Below are 27,540 nucleotides of genomic sequence, written 5' to 3'. Positions count from 1 at the left end.
GATCAAGTCTGGGTCTTGAAACACCCACTGGGTTTGAGGCGCCTTAAAATAGCACGGACCAACTTCCAACACTACGGGGGACTGCTCCAACTGTGTGCAAATTCTGAAAAGCTTGACAGAACTGTCATCGTTCAATAAAGCCTCGACTTCTCAGCCTCTGAAGCAGAAAGCAACTGATGGGATTACACACATATATATGTTGCTAAGTAGCATGCTATTCCCTCTGCAGAAGTTACCTGCAGCATGTAAAGTAGGAGGAAATGACATGTTTGCAAATGAACCGTAAAGCCCGATGTTGCTGATGTGCATAGAAACTGCATTTTAACATGGAGCTGCTTTAATGTAGATGAAGTCTGACGGCCATTTAACAGCCTCCTTTATGGCTATGTGACGTTACATTCAGGCACAGACGTGCTTAGAGGGAACTGTTAACATGCTCTTCAGCAGTTACACCATGTTTACTGTTACCTTTAGTAATCATCACAAAGCATGTGGCTCAGGTGAGGCTCGCTGGGAAGCCCATTTGCATTCATAAACCACAGCAAAGATCATTTCAAATTTTGAAATGATCATAATTCTGGATGAAAAGTTAAAAGACTCACAGTTATTTAACTTTTCTTTAGGGGACCACGGATACGGTTATTAGTCTTTTAACAGTCAATTTAATAGCCGAGTAAATATTTCACTAAAAACAACAAACGTGTGCAGCACAATGACACCTGAGGAAAAGTCAGAGGGGCTCTGCAACGTATGGGGACAATGAATGTCCCAAGAAATTAAATGTCAATCCATCCTGTAGATATGGACAAAATCATCTTGATCTTGATACATGACATAGACATCCACCCTACGGCTGTCGATACATTACACTAAAAAGTCAAATGTCCACTGACTGGTCACTTTACAGAGGAAAAGACAAGCATTTACCGAAGTAGGATTTATCTTCTGGGGACCATCAAAAGCGTACGTTAGAACAGGACATTTGAGAAGTGGAAATGAATGCAAGTGGTGGCCCAAAAAAACAGCATGGGCGAAAAGTCAAAATTAAGGGTTTCCTCTGGTCTAAACACACTAACTGTAGGGAATTTACCAACTTCCTCCAACAGTAGACATCCATTAGCCAACATCACAGATGTATCTTCCGATCGAAAAATCTATTTTTGATTCTTTTCAAAGTAAGAAGAACACTTACAGTCAACCAGAAAACTAGAAACAATTTGGAATGCGTACACAACCCAGACTAGAACAAAAAAATAAACACTATACCGAAAGGGTTTAATAGTGCGTGTATTTATTGTTTGATGGATTACGTTCATGGCCTGTAAACCAAAGAATCAGCACAACTCGACTTACATGTCTGTGTCTGCCTACTTATCTGCTCTCCTAATACAAAAATCCTAGAATGTGGTCTCCACATTTGTTCTGGCATTAAAACATTAATTAAAACATTTTATGGAAATAAACATCCTATAGTTTGTATCCAGTGACCATTCCTAAAACTGTTTTAAAACAAGATGGCTGTTCCTTTAGCGCAGACTAAATGAGAGAAAGGCGTTTTTACGTGCGTCTCTGTGGCTGACATCATGATTGAGACATGCTTTTGTGTATTTTACTATGCAAAAATACATGAAAAAACATATTTTCATTTAAGTTTTCTGTGTAGTGCTGATATTGGACTGTACTATGAATCCACAACTGAGGTTCATACCCAAGTTACACTCTTACCGTACAGTTACCATCTATTCATAGGCAAATAAAAAAGAAAAGAGGCCCATATGTCATGGGTCAAGTCTGTGATCACGGGTGAGCTAACCCTGATTTGGCAGTGGGTTGGAAAGCGGAGAAAAACAAACAATGTTCTGTGTGGGCGCAGAGGCTTTAAGACTTCTGACATTTCAATAAGACGGTGTTAGCAGCTAGATCCCCAGAACAAAAAAAAACATTGATTACTACCTGCGAGATGAGGGTGGTGGATACTGGTGACAACATGTAATTTGAGGATTTTCGCTTCGTGCCATATATGTGCCGGCTGTGTCATCCGGTGCTTACGTGTCTCCAACTGTTTCACAATATCAGCCAACTCCAGCCATGAAACTGGAGTGATGCCCGACTGTGACGCCGCTTACTGTAAAGGCACCAGCAGCAACCCGAGTACCTGATCATTTTCAGAGGAATCTGTTTCTTATTTGTTAAGCCACTTAACACTAACCTATGGATCATGTACGCATAAAAAAAGGAACCTAACTCAAGGGATGAACAAGTTTTGAGTCTATAACTTAGCAAAGAACCAACTCCAAATGCTCTCTTTAGGTACTTTGTCAAAATACGTATTTGTTCATATTTCTTTAGTCGCACTTCTGAAGAATTTGTAGGTGCAACTACAAACAAGATAATATTTTTGCAACAACAAGAGTTTGACAAGCAGCTTTAAATGAAAAACTCAGTTTTGTTATCACGGGATGTTTCCTGTGTTATTATCCTGTAGATCCGTAAGACCCCCTCTTTAGGCTTTTGCTAACTTTTGGAATATATACAATAAAATCTGTCAGCTTGTATAAGCTTGTTAAAACAGCTGTTTTGTCTCTGAAGTTAGTACTTTGGACAAAAGTGCTGGGGGTAACAATAGCATTATCTGCAGTTATCAGCAGAACAATATGCTCTAGACAACAGAATCAGTATCTCACACAAGTCAAACAAAAACAGGAAACCAGCAGCTAGACTACAAGAAAAAAAAAAAAAAAAAAGAAAGAAGAATTTTCACACTTAGTCGCACACAAGTGGTGAAAGAATTCGAACATGAGCAGCTATCACTTTTCTTGCCTCTCAGCTGGCAGAGACTACAGAACTTTCTTGCTACAGCTACACTGTGTATCCTCAGAATTAACTCAGCTTTGTAACCAAAGTAGGCCAAGCCTTTGTTGTACGAGAAAAAAAGAATACGCTCCCTGCTCTTATGAAACCTGCACACTGACATTTCTGATTTCGGAGGCGATCCCTTCCCCTAAGCCGACTTATTACCTGTGGTAGAGAAAAAAAAACACAAGGAGGGAGGGAAACCCTCACCGAGCATGAATTAATATTTCATCCGGGGTGAAAAGGATTATGAAACTGAAAATATTGAAAAAACTGAAAACCACAGCTGTGCTTGCCTGGAAACTGCCACAGTGCTGAATCCAATGTAGAGCAGTTATATTTAAAAGGGTGGTGCTTCGACGTAATGAAATGCATTTTAAAATCCCTTCAAAAAATTTTCAGAGCATTGTCCGAGGACACTAAATGACGTTCCATTTAGAGGACTGCAAAAAAAACAAAAAAAAACAACAAACTCATAGCACTGGGATTCCTGAATGCTCACATTGCCGTCTTGCAGTCAGCTGCTGTGTGGCCAATGAGATTCAGAGTTATTTATTGAAGCCGAGGACAGCAGCTGTGGTTAGGTGCTCTATCCTGCTCCGCACAGTGAGTTTGGTGGTGTCAGCAGAAATCAGCCTGTGTGCCACAGATATCCAATTAGTGTTTCCTCTCAGGGCAAATACTGAGTAGCTTCCTGTCATATCGCTGCTATGTGTCCTCCTTCCACTGGATCCTTAAACTTTGGACTCTTGTTAAGTGTCAGAAAACATCACGTGAACTATTTGAGTGATAACTCATTGCCCCAGAAAGGCCTTTTATCAGTTCAATCAATTATAACTTGAAAGCATCCCCACTGGTTTTGTAGCTCACACCTGTTCTGCTGTTGTTTCGTTTAATGCTCGATTGTTGTGGCTTTGGGTGCAGCTGTCAGTTATGGCGCTGGCTTTGTTCTTTCAGCTTTTTTCAGACAGTTTGATAATTAAGGGAAGAATTGTGCTTTTGTGATAAATCTTTGTTGTTTTTTGTTTTTTTTTAATCTAGTGCAAATTTGGTGAATTTTGACTGCGGTTTGCTGACCAGACGCAAGCTGTCTTAGCAAAAAAAAGTTATCATTGTTTATTAATGAATGAATGTGTTCCACCATTATTTTTTTCCTCAAACCTTATTTGCGGGAAAACTAACCCATCCTCAAAGAGCCATTGTTTGTACAGTAATGAGACAGGACTTAACAGGTTAGTTTCTTGAATAAACCGTTAGTGTTCCTTTTGGACCAAGCTAAGCTAATGAGCTAAAGACATTAACAAGCTCGTCTACTCTGAGCTTTACTTTGAATAATCAGCTCTGATGTATCATCTACACCTGCACAAGAGAACGTAGAAAAAAAGGTTTACGATGTTCAAGAAGGTAAACCGGAGGACTGCGTCGATGAAAAACTAACACAAAACAGTGTTTGCTTAATGTCACAACATAGAAGCTCATCACAGAAATCTGCGTGAAGTGTGAGGATATGATTAGTGAGAACTGGGCAGGCGGGCGAAAATGGGTGAAATCCCGGATTCTTCAGCCATGTCGAACAGCTACTCAGAATGACGCCAATTCAATGAGCTGAATAAGCTGAAATAACCTGGCCATGCTTTACACTCCGAGAGGACAAGAGAGATGGTTTTTCAACTGCTCCAGATGTTCCTGGCAGCTGATTGTCAGCTTCGTGAAGAAAACCTTGAGTTAAGTCGAACTGCGATTAAAGCTCAATAAGGCCATTTAATTCAATAAGACCGTAGTCCTTTACTCAGTGTACAAGCACAAGAGGGGTATCGATTTATTGACCAAATATCTCCAACTACCTTATGGCGTGTTATTATTTGGCATATTTTTTTAATCAAGCTTTTACTGATTGACCCATTATGTCACACACCAGCTTTATAAATCTGTGCAATTTTTACAACTTTTTTTTTTGGTAATTTCCTTTTGTTGTCATCTTCTTTGTCCTTCTCCTTTTGTCATTCAAACCAACTGAAATGCGCTAGTCTAGCTGGTTATAGTCGCACGACCCTAAATCACAGGGTATCTCTGTTACCAAAGTGTGTCGGTAGAACTAAACCTCCACTGCACCGGTAATGTCTTCAATACCAAACACTGACTTATCTTAGCCTAATTTAAAAGTTGCCAGCCCTTGCAACAGCGCTACCATGTGACCCGTAGAAACTACCAAACGAAGAGAAAAGAAAAAGCATCACTTCTGAACCACACTTAGAGGTTTCTTCTCGGTTATTGGATGCATGACTGCCACCCTCTCGCCACTGCACAGAGGGTCAATCCGGCTGCAGAGAAACCTCAGCAGTCTTTGCAGAGTCACATTTATATAACAATGTTCTCAGCAGAGCGAACAAACTGAAAATGCCTGCAAAAAAAAGCCAATAAAAGCAATGCAGTAAACTGCGACAAGCTCCTCTGCAGAGGTGTAGGGACAGTTTAATCAGAAGGGGGACGGGGGAGAGAGAATGCTTTTTCTCCATCAGTGGGGACTGGGTCAACGGGAAGGGAAGCTCTACAGTGACGTAAACAGGCCATTGATTATGGGTGCCGATGCACCATTCTGCCAGTGGCAGCTAAATTTAGAAAGAGAGGGTTCCCTTCTGTTATCCTGGGCCTGCCTGCTGCTCTGCATTGTGCTGCAGAGCGATGCACTAAAGTGATGAAAATCGATTCAATATTCCATGCGTTTGTCAGTGTATAGCCGTGCATGTGCTGAACACAACAAGTTTGTTAAATAGCTCTATAAAAAGGAACAATTTCAAAAGGTATTTACAATAGTTCCCTATTAAAGTATTTAAAATCTTTATATGTTACCTGATGTTACTTTATTTCAAGAGAAACGTATACACTACTCACTCACTACCTCCCATAAATGCTTTGTCTGTTCTGAAAATGTAAGAAAAATTTTAAAAACAGTCTTAGTTTAGTTTTTTTTGTCTAGTCTTTCTTGAAACCATCAAATAAAATTATGCTGCATTAAGAAACTCATATGTTTTATAATATCATATGATTCCCCAAGTAAAATCCCTCAATTATTTGGATATAAAGTGAAAAGAGGGGTTAATCTTAAATCACACTGTCTCCACAAGATGAGGCCGTGTACTGCATTTCTAAAGAAAAGAAAAGAAAAAGGTCATATTTTGTGATTCTCCGTGGGAATGGGAGCAGAGGCTCCTGTCCAATGCTGAATGGGGTTAAAACACCTCATAAACACGAGCAGCTAGAAGGGTGGCAGTCCACCTCCTTGCTACAGCCAAGGTCCCTCGAGCAAGGCACCGCACCCCCATGCTCCCCGGGCGCTGTGAATGGCTGCCCACCGCTCCACTGTACATAACATCTGTGTGTAGACAAGCAAGGTCAGAACCCCCTGGTTGGCGGGTCTGTCTGTGTGGACTGTTCTTGTTCTCCCAGCGCTTGCGTAGGTTGTTCTCCTGGTGTTTCAGCTTTCTCCCACGTTCCAAATACATGCCTGATGGGTTAATTAGTGATTCTAAACTGAGAGTAGGAGTGAGTAATTTTGAAAGAAGCTATAATCACATTTCACACTCAGGGGACATATTTCTGTGCATGAGAGGACAAGAAAGCGCGCTCTCAAGAGAAAGAGGCATCAAGGTAAGTACCAACGAGAAAAAGTCAACACAACCCGATTTAAAACCCCATAGGTTTAAAAAAAAAAACTCTTTTGCCCTTTCTTTTTTTGCTTTGCTGTTAGCACCAAATTCTTATCGGCAATAATATAGAAAGAGAAAGAAATTAGATAATACCAGTATTGTGAAACTAAGAAATCTGACTTCTGATGGGCAGTCTTGAATCCCCAAGTGCGTTGTATTTCTCGAGCCCTGTTCTGCACATGCATGGACACAGTGCCTACAACTTCCAAGCATGATCGAAGGCCATACAAGCCATTTGTATTAGCTAGCCTAATCTTGAGTCAACACTCAAGTATTTGTTTGTGAAACACAGTACTGGTACCAACCAACAATCTGACGAAACTCAAGAATATATACACAGCTGTCTCGTAGTTCTGATGTCCTTATAGATGTTCAGTACCCAAGGTTCAGACACTTTGGAAGATTTGTTGGTGATGGAAACAGTGCAATGCATTGCAAATAAACTAAATTAAGTAATTGATGACGTAAATGCATCATTGCAGCCTTACAAAGCTGTAGGAGAGACCTGAGATGAGACTCACCTCGTAGAAGAGAAGAGACAAGTTGTGACAAAACGATAAATCCTCCCCCTAAAATTAGCAGCTTTGAAATAAGCTGTAATTTCATGGCGTAAAAGGGGCTGTGGTACTTTCTCTGTGGTATCTAAAGCATGACACAGACATTTCATTAGATATCAACCTTCATAAATTGCCTCGGCTTGGGAAAAAATAAATGGCACAACATGTCCTCTCTTAAACACATACCAGCATCAAATGAGAACATCTGACCTGCTCAGAGCAAAATGACAGCACAATGTCTCCCATTCATTTTCAAATGATGTTTTCATCTGCACGGGGTAACTCAGGCGGATGTTTGATTTAGAGTCAAGGTAAGAACATCCGATTGTTCTTTGCCTGTAATGAAGACTGTTCTGTTCCCATCGCCGCACAAACAGCTGTGCCTCCCAAGGCCCTTCACGGTACTTCAACGCTGATACAAGTGCTTCATACAGGACACAGAGTTCTAGCCACCTCCACAAACACAGCTCTGTTCCATTTAGCACGACCCATTCAATGCGACAGATTCCGTATGATTCATAGCACGTGTACACAACCAACAATACAGAGTGGATGTTTAGAGAGCAGCTTTTGTTGCTGCTGTGCGAGCTGCCCAGAGGGACTCGTCATGTTCTCTTGCAAACCATGTGGTCAGCAGGATAACAACACTGGCAGACAAGCACACGGTGCCATCACTCCAAACAATGGCATGCCTCAGCCGTCTGCAGCCCTGACTCAGGTCATGTCGAACAGCCAGACCTGTGGCCAGTAACTCAGAGCTAAGTGGGGTAGCACCTGCTTGCCACTGTGATACTCGTGCAAAACTCTGCTAAAACATAATTTCATACTTCTACTACTGTCAGAAAGCTTACATCCACTCCTCTGTATACTGTTTAACTGCATAACTTCACACAAGTGAAAGTTGTTGTGTTGTTCCAAGATAAATTTGGACTAAATTGGATGTTCTGTCATTTTCTACCAAAAGCGCTGCAATGAGTCCACAGATGTGCAAAAGAAATAACTGGGAAAGTCTAACATTGGGTGGCAAAGCTGTTTAATGTTATGGCAGCACTCCATGACACATTAACAGAACTACACATTTTGCTTTGCCAGACCTTAAAAGCATTTCTCCTTCAGTTGACTCTTGTGGGCCATTTTTGTCATTGAAAAATAGCTTTGTGTGTTGGGTTTAAGAGTTTGGTTACAAGATGACACTTTGGTCAACGAGATTACAAAAACTGCACTGTACAAAGTCAGCTAGCCACTTTCACAAGCAGCCATTCATCACTAAATCCCCACGATTCTCTCACGAGGTTTGAATCAGGGACTTCTCGACTTTCCTTTTTGGCTCTTCATCACTTTGGGTAAAGATTCCTATTTATCCATGAAAATGTTTTTACTCTGCCATCAAAGTCTTAAAAAAAAAATGTAAATGGTTATATTCCCACAGTACTACTGTGTATCAAATTCCAATTGAATTCCAATTCAATATTATTAAAAACTCGGGGCGATGTGAAAATATCTTTAAAAAAAAACTTAATTTACAGTGTCGTCATATTGACAAAGTAGCAGGAAATTTGGCTTGCCACAGTTGATTGTGTGCCGTTAACGCTTGACAACGTTTGACAGAATATTTCTTAACCTCCCATTGTTGATACGATAATGGTAGATACCAACAAGAATAAAGTAGCTGCTGCTACTGCTGGAGTTTTCTCTGGCTGTGAGTGAGCTGTTTCGCCCTCACACCGAGGGGAAGACGACTGGAACGAGATCCCCTGTCAGTGCTGTCAGAGAAGTTGTGCACACTCTAAACAATTCATCAGGCAACTGGACATCACTTCTGACAGCAAACACCCTTGGAATGTCAATACAGTGGTCGAGGCAGATGGCCACCCTCCCCTGAGACTGGTTCTGCTGGAGGTTCCTGTTTAAAAGGAGTTTTCCTCTCCACTGTCACCTTGTAGATGCTCAGGACAGAGGACTGAACCAAAGAGCAATCTGTTGGTTTCCTTTGCTAGGCAATTTGTTAATTAGTATTTTTTACTTATTTGATTTTATTCAATTATATTGGGCTTGAATTGTACTGTGTCCAAAAACTGAAAATTTAACTGGATAATAATAAGGTAAGTATGTACGACCCAGTGTAAGGTTAGCCGTCACTGTGGAACCTGTGTTGTCTTGGTCATACCCTGCTTTTTTCTACTGACTACTGACTGTAAATGTGTATGAACAGGATGTGTGGGGGGGGGTTAAGGCAAGGCAAGTTTATTTGTAGAGCACAATTCGTACACAAGGCAATTCAAAGTGCTTTTAGGGGAAAATATCCATGTTCGTGTACATTGTCTGGTCTACATGCCAGCCTATGTCTCCTGGGACCAACAGATGAAAAACTGAAAAAGAGTTTCACAGAGCTTGTTCGGTGCGAGAGTGATTTTCTTCCTTGATTTACTTTAAAATCATACGCTTTTATAATACATATAATATAATATACTAATACTAATATAATTCCGAGGTTATAAATAACAGCAGCCATGTGTCATGGTCGTGCATAATGGCTGTGCAGGACCTTGTTAATGAAGCTTTAAATAAGAACACACATTTAGGGTTAATTCTGGCACAAGATTAGCTCATACTCTGCCATAAGTAAACATACCTAGATCCATCTGTACATCTGCATTTCAGAATGTGCACTGTATGTCTCCTACTATTGTGAAACAATATCCAAATGCCTATAGTAAGAAAAACATTGAAATTCCCTTTTGTAATTGATCTCAAATGTGTCCTCTTTATGACCCGTCAAGCACACAACAGGCCACTGTCCTGTTTACACACTGCACATTACCCAGCATCCCGATGTTACATTACCTCCTTGTCACATAATTGATCACTTCCTGTTTTCATTATGCAAGAGTGATCAGGAACAAACTTTATATAAGCAGAGTTTGGGATGAAGCTGTGTCATAAGGCCCAACTGCTTCCATTGTCCATTCTGCTACGCTCAGTTATAAAGTTCATAATGTGTCTTTTGCTATTCTGCAATTACTTGCCGGAATGTGTGCTCACATGGAAGGAAGCGTGCTTGGAGCGGCTTTGGTTTATGATAACGTCACATATATATCAGACGCAGGCAAAGCAACTGCGCCTAACCAGACTGACACGCAGCTGTGAAATGCCTTGGGTGAGGGCGTAGGAAAAGGCACATGGGGAAGCCTGATGCCAGGCTCAAAGAAGCTGGTGGGCAATATTATTATTTAGCCCGTGTAAATGTCACCCTGCCATGCTCATCTCTCACAGCTAAGTAACAAAGCGGGGAGCAAAAGGCTCAGCTGAAAATGAATTACGCTTCATCAAACGTCCGTCTCCCTCTCAGTGTGGTCGGACAGGAACGGAAACCAACTCTCTTTCAGAGTTAAGTCTTCATCTCTCTAATTAGCTGCTTTGACCTGTGATGATGCAGCGGCTTTAATAAAACCCTAACCAGGACACACAGGGGGCCAATTCCCCTGGAGGGAACAGACTCCACCTTGACCTTTAAGTTCTAAAAACTACACGACGACTATCAGACTGTTCTGTGGCTATCTATAGAGGAACACAATTTCCAATATTAATCGAACAGCTTGGTCTTTCACATCCACACAGTAAGATTAGTTTTCCTAGAACTGATCACTATGTTCCTTTTAGACATGTCTACACAAGATATGGCCAACTACAGAGTAACAGGAGCCTGAAGATACTGGCACATCACACTTCCTTTGACTAATTATCTATAGAATTATAACAATCAGCGACTAAAAAAAAGTAGCAAAATATTGTGGCATAACCTCCAGTCAAACTGCCTCATGTTGTAAATCCCAAATATATGACTTGAGTAGTAGGATTTTACACTCTTCTTTCACTCTCCCATCAGTCATGGCAGCACAGTTATCGTGTGACCCTTTGGAATGGACGGACCCTCAGGCTGAGAACTGCTCAACTAAACAATGTGATTACATCTGAACAGACAGTAGTTAGGACAAAAGCCCTTTTCACGTTACGACTTTTCATGCATGACGTTAAGGGCTTCATCAACACGTTAAAGTGACAGCATTCACACACCGATCACTTTTCTGTGAATGTGCCTCACCCCACATTCAGACATGCCTGTGAAAGTGACATAACGAGCCTCGGTGCGTGCACGACATTTGCTATTTGCATGTGGCTGGACAGTGCATAAGGTGAGCTGTCATATAGAGTCGACGTTTCACACAACATGTTGCATCACATTAACAATTCATATCGGAGTGCCAAGCGTGCAGTGGCTGTGTAAAACATAGCAGTGGCTGCTTGTAAAAGTGGCTCACTCCTCTTTGCAGAGGGTAGCTGCTGTTTGTCAGAAAAGAAGCTACACCATCACGCAAAACTGTTCTAGTCCTCCCAGAGTTCTTTTATAAAAACAAGTCATTTTACCATAAAACTTCACATTAAGCTAAAAAAAAGAATTCAACCTTTTATTTCAACAAAATGGTGCTGGATTGGTCTGACAGAGAGCTGCAGCTCAGGCTTTTTCATTCATTTAGCTCAGAGAAAAAGAACTCTGTGAGGGTGAAACCAAAGAGGAGGAAAGTTTGAACAGTGCCAATATTTATCTATTTAATCGTGCAGGTTGGATGTTGGAAAGGTGCTTTTCCTTGAGCTGATAACAAACAACAATAGCTGATAACAAACAGTGATGCTGTTAGTGTGATGCAATCAAACCCCCATGAGCTTAACGCTGAATGTTCACTAAACTTGAACACAAAGAAAGGCATTAACACTGCAGAGATGTATACAACTGTACACTTGACATGCACATATCCAGTTTTACGGAGGCGTGACATGTTGTCATGAGAAAACTGTGACTGTAAGGACAATCACACCTCGCTTTATGTACGGTTAAATTTGCACAAACGACAAATCTTATGTGCTGCACAGATTTTTCCATCACTTTCACAGGGATGAATGAAGATCAAGGAACATTAACCTAAAAGTGACCAAATTATGCATTCAATACATCAAAAGTTGAACTGTCCTGCAGCAGTGACAATAGCCAAATTACAGATTCTAACAGTCTTCACTTGCACGGTGGGGCTAATGTTTCCCTTTTCAAACATCAAAGGAATCAAGTCTTTTCGACATTGGTCACTGTTAATTACCGTTACGGCTTCATTTAGACATACATGTGAAAGTGACAGAGGGAAACAGGCTGTGTAATGTTGAATCAAGTGAGATACAACATCCACGTCCTTAAAGATGATATGGTATCCAGTAAAAAGAGTCATTACTCAGGATGTCCCGATCCGATCACGTGATTTTTTAAATGATCGGAATCGGGTGGGAATGATCGGATTTAACCTTAAAAACAACAATTATGACCATCTTCATGTTTTAAATTCATCCTGACAAGAGATTGTCAAACGGAATGATAATGGCTTAATAGGTTCCACTGCATCAATGTTGTTGCACGGACAGAAACAACACTGTAACGTTAGGGCAGACGGGGAATGGGCTCTATGCCCGTCACACTCGTGGTCACACTTCCGTGTTTGGTTGAAGATGCAATCTTATTTCAGGTCGACGTTCAGAGTGCAGACAACAGCAGCTATTAATGCCGGAGCCTGAGAAGAAATTCACATGTTACTGTGCCAAAAGTCAACATGAATGATGTGCGTTGGATTGTCCGATCGGCCAGCACGACGATAAATAAACTAAACAATAAACTAAGCAAGAACAATAAACTAAAAACCACAAAAGCAAATTAAAAAAAATTAAAAAAAACCTGAAAACAGAACTATAATGACGTGATTAAAGACCGATTAAAAAAACTAAACAAAAACTGGCTTGCCATACATCTATGTCGAGAATGGACCAGCAAAGCACCGGATGTTTACAGACATCCTGAGATTTCAACGGAAGTTACGTCATGCTGCTGCGTGCATAGAGCCCGATCATGTCTGGGGTCTACGCACACAGTTTGGAGATATTTTAAAGTGCACAACGAAGGCAGTGCAACAGCCACTTACAATGCGTGCAAATTAGATATTTTGCGTGTTTCGAAGTGGAGTTAAGTGCTTTAGTTGTACTTCTACAATGTGGAATTATTGAGATTTTATTTTACACAAATCTTCTAAAAAAGACATTTATTCAAAATGAATTTGTTTACATGGTTATTTTGTGCTGCACCACTGATAAAATGTCATTACAGTTAAAAAGAGGCCTCCATCAACTGTTTATGGCATCATTAGTAGCCTTAATATGCACATCATACCAATTTATATAAATCAAATTTATATGCTACAATGTTTGAGCATTATTTATTGCCAATCTGGAAACCAGCTCAACAAGGTTCATGATGCTTTTCTGAAAAATGCGTTTCTAATTCTCATATCATGTAACAAACTAAACATTACAATATGCTGATAGTTTCAGTATTTGCTCACCAAGTAAACTCTATTAAAGACATGCTAGTTCATCTGAGCTGGGAGTCTTACTGAAGCATTTGAAATACTAATTAATGTAATGTGTCACATTCAGAGAACAAAAGCTTCTGTTTAAACCATCTGAAAGCAGGTCAACCTCCAATTAAAACACTCATGTTGCACTCATCAACACTCATGTTGCTAAGTACTGCTAAAACATGTCATCACAGCTATCCGTAATAACAAAGGTATGACAAACACACTCGGTGTGCTTATTGTCCGTAAAGTAAAAGCGAAAACAGCCACAAAAGCAGCTTCAACCCTGTGTGAGTACAAAAAGCCAATCAGTCAAGAGAGCTGCCGTTTTACTGTCCGGCACCAACACCTGCTTGGTAGGTGGAAACAGCAGCAATCGAACTTTAATTTGAAGCCAAAAGCCAATTTTTAACCAATAGATCTAGTGCTGGAAGTGTGAACCTTCTACCTCAGACTCTGAGCGCTCACATCACAGGTTATTCACCAAAAGAGCCAAACCAAAGCCAGCATAATAACAGCCTACTGCCTTTTACATAACGCAACAAATGCGATTATGTTCTGTGTTGCATTCCTCTTCTGAGTTTCAGAAAATCCTCTTCCACACTCAAAGAATTAGACCAAAGGATGGAGAAAAGCCCCATTCAAGAAAAGGTGCAAAACATCAATGGAAAGGGAAAAAAAGCCCTCACATTTTATGCCAAAGTACAGTGATATGAAAGGAGGCATTATTTTTACCTGCATAACATACAGTGTTAGAAAAAATAAATAGAAAAAGACGATCAGCCTCATAAAATGTAGGATTACCTGCAGGATGGATTAAGCTGTTTTAAGCCAACAGCGGATTAGCTTTAACCAAAAACCTAGAAAATGTACTGATGAGTTGTGCCCTGACTGAGTGGTCGAGTGTCACTTTGCACATCATTATTCATTCATAATCAGGCTACCATAGAGCTGTGATATGAATGGACACATCAGACATACCAGTACACAATGTCAGAGTTTTTCAAGAATCAAGAAAGGATCTAATGCCTGCGAGATGTACAAGATGTCAATCCATAGATAAATTCTTCAGTTTTCAGCTTATTGGTTTGGCTTTATGGCTGAAACTTACAGTGCATTACTCATTATGTTCTTAACTTCCATGACAACTCAATATTCCGTCTCACGGTCGCTGTCTGCTCTCCTCTGCCTTGTTTCCGCTAACAGCTGTTTTCCAGAGGAAAGCTCTGATAAACTGCACTGTACACTGCACGCTTGTTACATTACCAGCTGCCAGACAACTTTGGCGATTAGACACAGTGGTCCACTAAGCAGCTGTAAAGTCTGAGAGAAACGCTTAAACTGGGTCACCAGGAAAAAACGGCTCTAAATGTTTACTTTGCTATGTGTCTGGGGGTAAGACGAGAAGGATGTTCATGACTGAGGGTTTAGGTCAGGACAGTTTAGCATGAGCTACCCTAGTTCTGTGTCCATGCTGAGCCAACATTTCCTCATATGAAGAATACAAAAAGAGGAGGTAGCATCTCAAAACACACAACCGATTCAAGTAAATATCACCAGCAGTGCATTACAAATGTGATCTCCACGTGAACAGTGAGAGGTGTTAGGATTTGTTATGGGACAGTGGGTGGTGGGAGGAAAACACAAGCAGGCAAAATGTAGACCAAAGTGGTGCTGAGTGATCAAACAGACATACATGAGGTAGAGCGTGATGAGAGGGGTGGGGGTCTGATGGGGGGGAGCTGATGGTATGCTGATCTGGGTCCACACAGAGCGACTCACTTGGCCAGCTTCATCTCTATCTGCTGGCGGATTTCCTGTCGCTCCTGGTCGCTGCGGACTGGGAAGATGTTGCGGTCTTCCAGCTCCTGCTTGCTGGGCCTGTTCCGAAGCTTCACAGCCAGCAGCTCCTTCCTCATCCTGCGCGGGAGGGTCCCTGTGGTTGTTCAGCACAAAGTAAGATTAGTAAAGACGCGGTGATTGTCGGGCTGCCAGGCATAGTTTTCCAGATAAACCTGCTGTTGTGATGCTAATCACCACACAGCGTGCTTTTGTGCTTCCTGCTAAGACCTGAGGAAAAAAACGCCTTCGACAAATCTCTTCACTAAATATCTGGAAAACCTTTCAGAATGTTAAAATACGTTCAGAGTAATCATTTTCTATTCACCTGCCAACAACTTTTTCATCAGTTCTGCTCGGCGGTCAGCAAACCAGCAAACCAGGGAACCTGCTTTCGCTTTTAGGCCCACCCTTTTGACATTTTCCCTCCAGAGTCACACACATGTTAACAGCAGGCGGCTGTGCACCACTGACCCACATGAATTATCAAGAATTAGGCCACCAGAGCAGATGTTGGCAGGTCACTGAAACTTAATACCAGCAAGTCTGCCATTCACTAGTGCTATAACTCTCCAGGTCATTCTCTGACTGTAACAGGCATCAGCAGAGATTATGCTGCTTCGTTATCCTCTGACACCGTGCCCAGACTCTGTTAGCTTTGCATATTAAGAGGCAGAGAGCAGCAAAGTAAATATTCAAGTACGTGTCCGCCGTCAGGAGACCTACCAGAGATCACGGACTCGTTCCAGCTGTCCTGGTCGCTCAAGTATTCGTCCAGGCGCCAGTTCTCCTTGTTCTCATCAGACTCCTTCTTGCTCTCCGACTCCCCAGCCGGCTCCCTCTCTGTGCTGGACGTGCGAGACAGGCGTCCATCCAGTCTGCGTTTCGGAGAAGAGCGTGCTTCCTTTGTCTGGAAACTGAGATCACATGTCACCAGACGAGCCCGTCAAGAGACAACTTCAGCAAAGGCTTTGTTTGGTGGCTGAGATGCGTTTAAAAAGCAACAAAAATAAATAAATAAACTCAATAAAAACCAATGAAATACAATCTGCTGCTGTGTCAGATACTTAGTTTGCAATAGGATGCTCTCTTAATGTGCATGTAGTGGTTGTGTAATGGTACATAAAAGTCACATTTTGATATGTTTATTGGTTTTGGAGACACATACTCCAACATCCTAACATGCAGCGCAAAATAACCGAGACCGAACAAATGCAAGTTTGATGCATTTCTTTTTTAAATTTTCATGACTGAAAATAGAAATGTATTTCTAAGAATTGACAAAGAAAGCATCATCCAGAACATGAAACATGAACTCGGACGAATAAAAGAAGAATGGTCAGAGGTGGAACAGTTCAACAGGCGATCAACAGCTGGTCAATCTGCAACAGCTCTAATAGCTTAGCCAAAAGAACTTTAAAAAGGGTTAGGGTAGCTAACTGTAGTGCAGTGTTTAAAAAACTATTCAATACCTGTATCACAATGAGATTGTGCCCATAAGAGTTAATCAATACCAACCATCTGTGGATGAGCTGCAGACGAGGGAAATGTAAATATTTGACAATAAGCATCAGTTTGGTGTGAGCTCTCTGGACAGATGCTGTATGCCTTATAAAAAAGGTATGAACAAGCATCACAGGCAATTGAGTGTAATTCATTGTCCAAAATCACGTTTAAATGGTTGCTTGAGGCTGCAGGACAGATAAGGCACACTCTGCAGATGAAAGAGTTGAACTGGAGCTGTGTGGCTCACTCCAGTCGCAATGAAAGGAGCTTTAGTTTCATGGGTGAAAGGCGAGCCCATGTTCTGTATCTTTGAAGTTTTTAAACGTACCAAAGCATGCGACAGACATTTTATTAAGACCTAAAACCAATCAGCCATAACATTAAGACCTCATGCCTAATATTAATGAGGACCTGTCCAACACGTTATCCAGACCTGGAAGGATGGAAGTGAACCATGAAAAATCGATAGCACAATTCATGGCAAAGTTTAATAGTGAAAGTTGGGGCATTTCGACACACATAATGTGAGGACGTGTTGGGAATAAACAGTGTGTAGTCTTAAAAAGGTGGAATGAACTGTAAGTACTTCACACATAAATCTAAATGGGAAGTCATTGTTTACGAAATAAGCTGCCAGGATGCTGATGTTTTAATCCACATTCTTCATATTTGGGTGAACAGGAAGCTGGGACAATAGCGATTTACAACAAAGTCAAATTCTATTTGATCTGGTGACACCAACAAAATAGAAATGACACAACAAAAGGCATGTGTTCAAAGCGCTGCACATCCAGTCTGACCTGTCCTGTCTGTGTTTAGTAGCCAGGGCGCGGTGCAGTTCCTCAATAATGCAGCTGGGGGGCAGCTGCTGGTGCAGCGCTCCAAGGTGGGGGGACCCAGTGGGTGTGGAGATCCTGCCTCTCAACAGAGAGCCATGAGGATCCTTGGGGAGCGTGAAGTTCCTGGGTAAGGTGGCTGGGGACTTTTTAACTGGCACCGAAGGAACACCTGAAGAAGAAATCAGTCAACAATCAGATGCTCTTGTGATTAAGCGGTGGTGAGACACAGGTTCATCCAGGTGCACTCACCATCGAGGCTGCCCAGTCTGGTGAGCAGTTTAACTGGGAGGTTTGGAGGAGGGGGTGTGCTGGCTCGTCTCTGAGGCTTGGCCGCCGCCACCTCCTGTTTCCCCTCGATGGTCTCAACCTTCGCCACCGTCTGCTCTTCACAGGGCTCGCTTAGTGAGGTGCTTTCATCTTCTCCATCTTCGCTCTGATTGGGATCTCCCACCGTCTTTGAATCTTCAGACATATCTTGCACTGAAATGAAGCATCAGCAAGGGTGAGGAAAAGCTTTGCTTTCTTTCTGAAGTCTCTGTCTCCACCTTGTGGACGATTAGAGACATGCTGAAGATGGAACCATCCTATTCCGTGAATGATGCTTCCTGCCTTAAAAATCCAAAGTCACTGAATTCATTGTTTACATAAAAAATGGAATAGAGTAGCCTTTGATCTCCAGCGACTGATGTTTCTGGCAACTTGTGAATAGCAGAATGATCCTGATATAATAAGAGCTGGCAGGGTGAGGCCACAGTGGACTGTTATCAACATAAGAATGTTTCTCTACGTTTCATTCTCATTTTGCACCTCACATTTGCTCTCCACCAACTCCTGAGGTAAAAAGCAGCTCTTTAAATATGAAATGAGTCATCGTGTTAACCAGCTTGTTACTACCTGTATCTGTTAAGAATCAAGCAGGTAGAGTATAGGGGGCATCACTATCTTTTATTAAGAGTACTCTTGAGTTGAGCAGGACTCTTAATGTTCACGCTCAGATATTGTACAGCTCTCCTTCAAAACTCTGCCCACACACTGAAAAAATTCCTTTAATCACGCAGTTATGTTCAGTTTCACCTATAAACTGAGTTTATGTTCTCAGATTAACTGCTGCTTGTGCAGTTACCGATGTTACCAATGTTACTTCTGGGCAGCTGTAGCTCAGGAGGAAGCGCAGTTGCCCATCAATCAGAAGGTTGGTGGTTCGACTCTGGCTTCCCCGGGCTACATGTGGAAGTGTCCTTGGTCAGACACTGAACCCCACGTTGCCCCCCCAGTGTATCCATCGGTGTATGAATGGTTAGAAAGCATGTAGTTATGTATAGACTTAAGACTGTATGAGTATGGGTGAATGTGGCATCTAGTGTTAGAAGCACTTTGAGTGGTCAGCTAGACTAGAAAAGCGCTATACAAGTCAGCCCACTTGTTTTACTTTACAGCTCCCCCTCCAATTCATTACTGGTTCAGCAGCCATCATGAGATAACCTAAACAAATTAGTTATCTAATGGCTGTATTACAGATATAGATGTATATTACACGATAGGCTTTGGTTAATTTCTTGTTTCATAGTTTATAAGAAAATAATAGCAAGATGAACATAAATAACTTAAAGTTATGTGATCATTCCACATTGTGAGCATCTGTAAATGTAAATTTATTCTAATTTGAGTATTTTTGCTATAGTATACACTGGAATAATGACTGCAACACCACAGGATGTCTTTGACATCAGTGACTGTACGTACACATGGACATTAATCTGTTTAGTTTTAAAGGTTTTATGGCATTTTAAACCTTTGAAGAGGTTTCTGTCTGCCCCCGGGGCCATAAAACAACCGATTTCATAATGAAGAGGAGGACGCACCAAAAAGGACAAGCAGCAAAGAAACGCAGGTGAAAAGCTAAAATAGCAGCAGCGCTGGACAAACTTCATAATTTAACACTTTTCACTCAACCAAAAAGAAGATCTTTGCCCAGTTTGGATTCAGGATTTTCCACAGCAGAAAGTTAAAGGACCAACAACAGCACCAACACAACCAAGGGTCTGGTTCAACTGTCTTTATTGCTTAGGAATGCTCCTAACTGAATGAAATGACCCAGAGGTATCTAAGTAGAAACCTTGGCAAGTGCTGTTTGAATTCTCTACTTACAAAGGGAAGGAGATCAATGCTTCCTATCATCTCCTTTGGCAGAGGAAACACTTGACCATCTTTTATGAAAGAAAGCAGATGTTTCTCTTTCACAGTTCCTTGCATGCCACCACTTTAATTTTCAACGCAATACTTAATAATAGTTTCAACCAGTTGTACTGGCTGTGATTTTTTTTTTTGGGGGGGGGGTTTACTATTCAATCGTACCCCAGGAGCAGCCTCCAAATCAGATTGTTCCACATATTTATCACACTTCTCAAAAAGTGGCAGCAAAATACTATAAAATGTAGACATGTGTTTCCGGGCATCAACACAGAGCGGTTCTTTCAGTTTAGAAGCACTAACATGGAGAAAATAGCAACAGCATCATTAAATGGACTAAACATACTGCTGGACTTGAACTGAACTTCCTCTGTTAAGTGGCGTGAGGTGACTTTTATTGTAAACTAGCACTACATAAATTAAATTGAAATCAACTGAATTAAAAACAAAATGACATGTGATCTGCTGAATCCATTAACTCGTGGACGTTGCAATAAATTCACACTGAAAGAAAGAAAAAAAACAACACAGCAATGGTGTGCTTTGTGTGCTCTTTGACCAGTGTTGGACTCTACCTGTTGAGGCTTCTAAGTCACTTCCCAGGTCTTCGCTGGTGCTGGCCAGAGGTGCCACAAGCTCCTCATCTCTGTCCTCTACATCAGAGTGAGTCGGAGTGTCTGGATCCTCACCATTACCCCCACAAGCAAGATCCGACTCTGCGTGCAGCCCACAGACAGGACAGCAATGAGTGTGTGCAGCAGTTGGGCATCATGTGGCTGAACAAGTCAACTGCAATGAGCCTGGAGTCATTTGTGTGCATGCTTGGGAGGGTGTGCTAATCTCTGATTTTGCACCTGTTTCCGTCTCCCCGGGGTTCCGCCTGACGAGGTCATCTCTCTTCTGCCGTACAGCTGCCTTCTTCTCCGCTGCTAAACAACAGAAATATTGATGAAACCGGGCCAAAGACTGCATGGGAATTGAAAACTATTTGCAGATGCAGCTTCCATCTTCCTGTCCCCAAGGTGAATCCCAAACCATCCGCTGTTTACTGCCGCTGAAGGAAACACTAGACATTTGTCACACTCACTTGCCGAAGGCTTCAGCTTCTCGTTTTTCTTTTTCCTCCATTTCCAGGGCTTGAAGATGCGTCCCAGACTGGCCAGCTTGCTGTTGCGGCGGACGGGAGGCGTACGGACCCCTGAGACCAGGCAACCAGAATGCAGCGCCCTCTGCTGGTCCATCACATCTGCAACACAAAGCAGCTTCCTTAAAACAGGCTGCACACAACTCAAACATTCCTGACGTTACTGGCCTCACTGACATGCTCAAGGTTGAAGAATTTCTTTAATCACGTCTAACACAATTGGCTGAACAGTATGGACACCCCTCCATCATGTGAGAGTGGAAAATGTGGGTCACTGGCAGTAAATGCCTTATTGATTCCAGCCTAATTTCTGAGGAGAGCACAGAGAATCGCATTGTTCGTGCGTGACTCACATGGTTTCAGGGCAGCAAGACCTTCCTTGCCCTGAAACACACACACAATGGGATGCTTTTAAAGACGTCTTGAAAGACTGAGGGGAATAAATAAAATCAGCTTCAGCACAACTGCCTTTTCTGAGGTCAGTGCAGACATCTGCAGCCAGCACTCCCAACTGACTTTACTATTTTGGGCCACGAGTGCATCTTTGTGAAGAACATGGGAGTCTGCTGAACAATTTGACATCATACAGCAGTGACAGAAGTACATATGTCTTGCACGCAGCAGTTTTTAGAACATCCTGCTGTACCTTCAAATGGCTTATTTTCCTTTTTTGTTCCACATTTGTCATTAATTGATGCTGTATTGGAAGGCCTGCTGTTGGCGGGAGGCATTCTGTTAAAGTTTTTTTTTTTTTTTTTTAAGGAAATAACCATCACATTTTCCAGAGGTTTTATGCATGCAGAACACAATGAACATACATTTATGTAAATAAAACCTCAGGTAAATCCATCCTTTATTGCATCCATTCAAATTTAAAGTGTAAGCAGCTGCCAGGTGCTACTAATCGAATACACTTAATTAACTGATCATCAGCAGGTGTGAGCCCCTCTATAAAAACAGAAGTTTTGTCAGTTTGCTGCTCTGGAGCATTCAGGTATGTTTTAACACAATGCCAAGGAGGAAAGATATCAGTAATGATCTTAGAGAAGCAACTGTTGCTGCCCATCAATCTGGAAAGGGCTACAAGGCTTATTCCAAACTATTTGGAGTCCATCATTCTACAGAGAGAAAGATTATTCACAAGAGGAAAACATTTAAGACAGCTGTTAGTCTTCCCCAGAGAGCTACATCTCAGACTCTACAGGCCTCAGTCAGCATGTTCAATTTTAAAGTTCATGACAGCACAGTTAGAAAAAGACTGAACAACTATGGCTTCTTTGGAAGGATTGCAGGAGAAAGCCTCTTCTCTCTAAAAAGAACATGACAGCACAGCTTAGGTTTGTAAAGTTACATCTGAACAAACCACAAGACTTCTGGAACAATGTCCTTTGGACAGACCAGACCAAAGTGGAGATGTTTGGTCATAATGCACAGCAGCACGTTTGGAGAAAACCAAACACAGCATATCAGCACAAACACCTCACACCAACTGTCAAGCACGGTGGTGGAGGGCTGATGATGTGGGCTTGTTCTGCAGCTACAGGACCTGGGCACCTTGCAGTCATTGAGTCCAACATGAACTCCTCTGTTTACCAAAGTATTCTAGAGTCAGATGTGAGGCCATCAGTCTGACAGATAAAGTTTGGCTGAAACTGGGTCACCAACAGGACAATGATCCCAAACACAGCAGCAAATCTACAACAGAATGTGTGAAAAAGAAAAGAATCAAGGTGTTGCAATGGTCCAGTCAAAGTCCAGACCTCAACCTGACTGAAATGCTGTGGTGGGACTTTAAGAGAGCTGTGCATAAATTAATGATGTGAACCTCAATGAGCTGAAGCAACGCTGTAAAGAAGAGTGGACCAACATTCCTCCAAACTGATGTGAGACATCATACAGAAAATAATTAATTTAACTTATTGCTCCTAAAGGTTGTTCTCCAAAGGTTGTTCATCTCGGCTTAGTTTATAATTAATAACATGTGGTAATATGTCACATGTTATTGTCTAATTCAGGTTGTATTTACCTCATTTTAAGACCTAGTGAGAGCTACTTTATTGAATATTATAAGACAACTGATACAAGAAAATATGCAATTATAGTAATTTAGAAACAATCAACTTGGTCACATTTCTGCCTAAAAAGAAAAGCTCAAATGTTTTTCAGCGGTTAGACAAACTAGCCAGCTCATCTTTAATTTATTTATTTATTATTTTTTTCTTAAATCAAGCTAATTCAAAGGTAGCTGAAAACAAAGACATTACAGATTTGATACTGGAAATCCTTTCCCCGTTATTGGTGTTGGTTTAAACTGTTTGGTTCAACTGAAGCCTGTCTTATCAAAGGAGAAAATCTACTCAAAATGTACGACACACCCTACCTAAATCACCCATAACCAATTAATCATTTTTACAACAACACAAGTCATCTTCTCATCTGAGAAGCTGGTACTTGAAAATGTGTCATTCCTTCCATTCAGTCGTTAAACCAATTCGCTTCTTGCTGATTGACTATTAGTGTGCGAAGCTTTGATCTCTTGCCACAGTATGTCTACCCGCTCTTAGCAGGTACTCTGACATCCTGAAGCACACTTAAGTCTGCGGGATAAGTGGCAGAGGAGGCATCACAATGACAGACAAACAGGCAGGCAGGCAGAGAAGCACTGAGACTGACTGAGCCAAGAGAGGTTCCTTGAAGAAAGGACAGAAATAGTCACTCCTACACAGTCTGGCTTCGACAACAAGCTGACACCTCAGCGAGCTTGCAGCTGAGCCGTGGGCAGCGTGGGGACGGTTACGCGAGCGCCTCCAGTTTCTGTTGGCAGCCTGTAAATCCACAACATCTGCTCATCTGTCCCTTAAGAAATTAATCATATGCACTTAGACTGACGGTCCAAGTCAGACTGAAGGGAGGCAAAAATTAAATGTGCTGCGATTTATACTGAGGGATTCCACAGGTGAGGACGGATGAGCTGGGGAATTTGGCTGGGAGCTGAAAAACAAGGTTCAAATTTAAAGAAAAAGAGCCGCTATCGCAAATATTTTCTCCAAATTTTACTGAACAATGCGGCTAGCAGGAGCCATATTTAACCCAGACTTCCTTCACAGGCACGGGACAACTCGTCATCGACATTTTTAATCAGAGCTCCAAATGAATACATCCCAAACATAACAAACTTACTTAAAATCTTTTTAAAAAATCCTAAATTCTTAGAGAATCCTGTAATGCTTCAACATACGCAACTCAACAAACCCCTGAGGAGGAACCAGTGCAAATAAACGGGATCCTCTGACAACATAAAGCCCATCAGGAGAGCATGAGCACGCAGAGTGTCCACTTTCGCCCTCACCCACAGCTGCTTGATCACTAATCAATGTGAGAAGCAGGTCAGCTGTCCAAACTGTGAGTGGTTGCCTGGAGTGCAGTGAGAAATTCAGGTCAAGCCTGTAGTAACTGTAACAAGCACACACACACAGGGTCAGGCTGCAGTTACTATAGTTACCACGCAGGATGCTGCAGAGAGGGCCCTCAGAGACGGAGAATCACCACAGCATGAGGAACATGGAGTTGCTGGGTGGATGGGAAGGCTGTTGCCACACAGAGAGATGGAGGGACCACAGCCAATCACGTCCCAGCGTCTAATGATGCATAATGTAAGTCAGGGAGATGCTGATTTTTAAAAATTCTGCAAGCAATGTTGAAATATTCATTGGAACTGCGGGCCGAAGAGGTTGGGGTTTCGGCGTACTTTGGGAGTGCTCGTCTGCAAATGCAGGGGAATCATTTCAGAGCAAAACTGAAAAGTCAGAAGTCAGATGCTGTAGAATGTGCCGTTGCCTCAAGCTAATCTCTGCTGTTACAGCTAATGAGGCTGCTGACGACGGCAAACACAGAGCACCTGGAAATGTCACAACATCCTCATCACTTACATTACATTTTCCTTGTGGTGAGTTCAGTGCTCCTGATATATTAAACACACTCAATTTGCACCACCTACAATCACAAGTCCTATGTATTAAGTGTATCATATTATGATTATTTTTAAAAACTAATCACACCTGACAAGAATCAACATTATTTAAATACAGGTCGCTGTAAACTGGTGAGATTCTCTTACAGGACGGAGCTTGAGCTTAATGTGTGTTGAACTGTCACAAGTCAATGAACAAACAAAAGCCAGCCGGCAAGGACAGTGCTTTTGTGGAAATGTTCTCAACGGCAAAACTAGCGACACTTACTTATGGTCGGACAAACAGCTTCCCCGTGCTCCTCAGCCTCGCTGTATCACATCATATGGTCCAGAGGAGTGGACGAAATTAGACCGACAGAGCGGAGACCGGTGATTTCGCAGCCGTGGCGTCTCTGTTCTCTACTAACAAACAAACGGAAACCTTCAATGTTCACGTACCTCGGTCAGAAAGTGGTTTAAAGATGTTGTTTAAAGGCGACGGGAGCGCTCGGAGCTGGCGGGGGGGAAAGGAAAAAAAGAAAAGCGGAGCAAGTGGAAGCCACCGAGTTACATCTGCAACTAGAAGCTAGTGATGATGTAGCATGATGGGGACCCCGCCCCTCTGAACGGGAGGAGGTGGCGGATAAAGTGGCACACACTCAGCCTCAACTGCACAACGTAGTAGGCCCAGTGTAGTACAGTAAGGATACAGCAGCTGTTATGTTGTGTTTCCAGACCGAGAACATTTTCAGTGGTAGAACTGCAGTGCTTTTCGGAGATATTTATCAAATGTATGTCTATACATACATATATTTTGGCTTCATTTTATTCTCAGTTAAGTCTTTTATATTCGTCCAAGGAAACAGCATATATACGTATTAAAATGTCGGAAAAGACGCATTTGGCATAAATGTTATTCAAGTGTGAGCTAGCATAGATAAGAGAGTGCCACGAATAGCATTCATTCTTTATTGCAATTAATTTTTTACACCTGTACTTCTCCCACAGAACAAAAATGTCTGCTGTAAAGTGATTCCACTGTCACGAGACCTTTTTCTGAGCCTGTAGTTTGTTGTTTGAACATCACTGCTGTTTGATTACTCAGCCACCTTTCAGCCTAATATCAGGTCTGTTTGATTATTCAGCCACCTTTCAGCCTAATATCAGGTCTGTTTGATTACTCAGCCACCTTTCAGCCTAATACCAGGTCTGCCCACACTATTCTGCCTGCATTCAGTTCCAACTCTAATATATTTCACGTCTGTTTTAAAATAACTGACTTAACAATAACTTCGAGTTTGTGTGTGAATTGATTATGTGACTAAATCAAGTTTTTGTTTATTTGTTTGTAAGGTAGGCTGTAGCTAACTGCAACAGCCGCGTGTGAGGACACAGTTCAGCTAGAACAACTTGCACTATAGCGGGGTTTAGAGATGTAAAGTCCTAGTCGACTGGTCGACTTATTAGTCGATACTTCTGGGTCGACCAAAATTCTGATTGGTCAATTTATTTATTTTTTTTTTTGCCGTGTTAATTTCATACAGTCTGTGGTTGATTTAATCAGGAGGAAAGTACCAAGAAAGTACCAAGGGGTGTTTTCAGAGCACCCCTGCCTGTCTGCCTGTAACAGCCTGTCTTCAGAGAACACCCCCTTTGTTATCCCCTTTTTTGGATTAGCCCAACCTACTAGAGTGGCAGGATTTTACCAAAATAGATGGCGGGAAAAAAGTCAAATTCAAAATTGGCAAACAACAGTTTGCATGTCACTGCTCGACTACAAACATGGCGTATCATCTAAAAACGGTAATATTTCAATATTATAGGCTTTTGATATCATATTAAACATATTTCAATATTTTAGTCTAATAATCGTTTATTCGTGTTATAACTGCAGGTGCACCCGCCCGCAATAACAGCAGCATCCCTTTATTTTACAGTAATGCACAGCTTTATTTTGTTTGCACTTGTCTCGATCTGGGATGTTTAATTAAGATAATTTTCCCTGAATTGCCTTTTTTGTTTAATTGCCTTCTTGTGCTGATATCAGTATATTTTCAGTAATCATGGGCTATTATGTTGTGTCAGAGTCGAGTTTTCCATCACACTCGAGTTTGCCGTTGGTATTGCAGCTATTTGGTCATAACTAACAAGATGAAATGTCAGCTGCTCACCAGTGTCATTAGTGGATGTTCATTTTTTGGAGTCATGATCATTTTTCTGGAAATTGGAAGTCAAGACCAGTCACCCACTGAAGAAGTTGAGCTCATTGTGACACTAGAAAACTAGTTGGCTGAAACATAGAGCTAAAATAGCTAAAACTTATTCAAGCAAAGGCGTTAGCTAATTCAGGGCCGGAAATGTACACATTCCCACAATTAGATGCCACTGGCAATTAAATACGTAGATGTTGAGACTTCAGTTCACAAGGCGCAGAATGTTTGACAGGATGTACTGCTCAAAATTTTTTTCCTACAAGGTACAAAACTAAATAAATTAATCACATCCAT

The 27,540-nt window shown here is 41.7% G+C and overlaps 1 protein-coding gene across 3 annotated transcripts in view; it reads right to left on the bottom strand.

The window, feature by feature from the left end:
* Nucleotides 1-27,540, bottom strand: part of phactr3b (phosphatase and actin regulator 3b) — a 50,333-nt gene that overhangs the window by 7,694 nt on the left and 15,099 nt on the right. Inside the window, exons 1-8 of one of the 3 annotated variants that reach the window (XM_072382891.1) lie at nt 25,323-25,615; nt 21,028-21,186; nt 20,795-20,869; nt 20,516-20,656; nt 18,000-18,230; nt 17,712-17,919; nt 16,132-16,322; nt 15,349-15,502 (exon numbers count right to left, since the gene is read on the bottom strand). In XM_072382891.1, the coding sequence (XP_072238992.1) occupies nt 15,349-15,502; nt 16,132-16,322; nt 17,712-17,919; nt 18,000-18,230; nt 20,516-20,656; nt 20,795-20,869; nt 21,028-21,181 (1,154 nt within the window). In that variant the 5' untranslated portion in view covers nt 21,182-21,186; nt 25,323-25,615. Of the gene's footprint in view, nt 1-15,348; nt 15,503-16,131; nt 16,323-17,711; nt 17,920-17,999; nt 18,231-20,515; nt 20,657-20,794; nt 20,870-21,027; nt 21,187-25,322; nt 25,616-27,540 lie in introns of those variants that run through there. The other 2 variants (XM_072382889.1, XM_072382890.1) reach the window with 2 other exon arrangements.

The sequence above is a fragment of the Leuresthes tenuis genome, unplaced genomic scaffold, assembly GCF_036924035.1.
Source record: "Leuresthes tenuis unplaced genomic scaffold, fLeuTen1.0.hap1 SCAF_3, whole genome shotgun sequence".
Taxonomy (NCBI): domain Eukaryota; kingdom Metazoa; phylum Chordata; class Actinopteri; order Atheriniformes; family Atherinopsidae; genus Leuresthes; species Leuresthes tenuis.
This window is presented reverse-complemented; position numbering and strand designations above follow the sequence as displayed.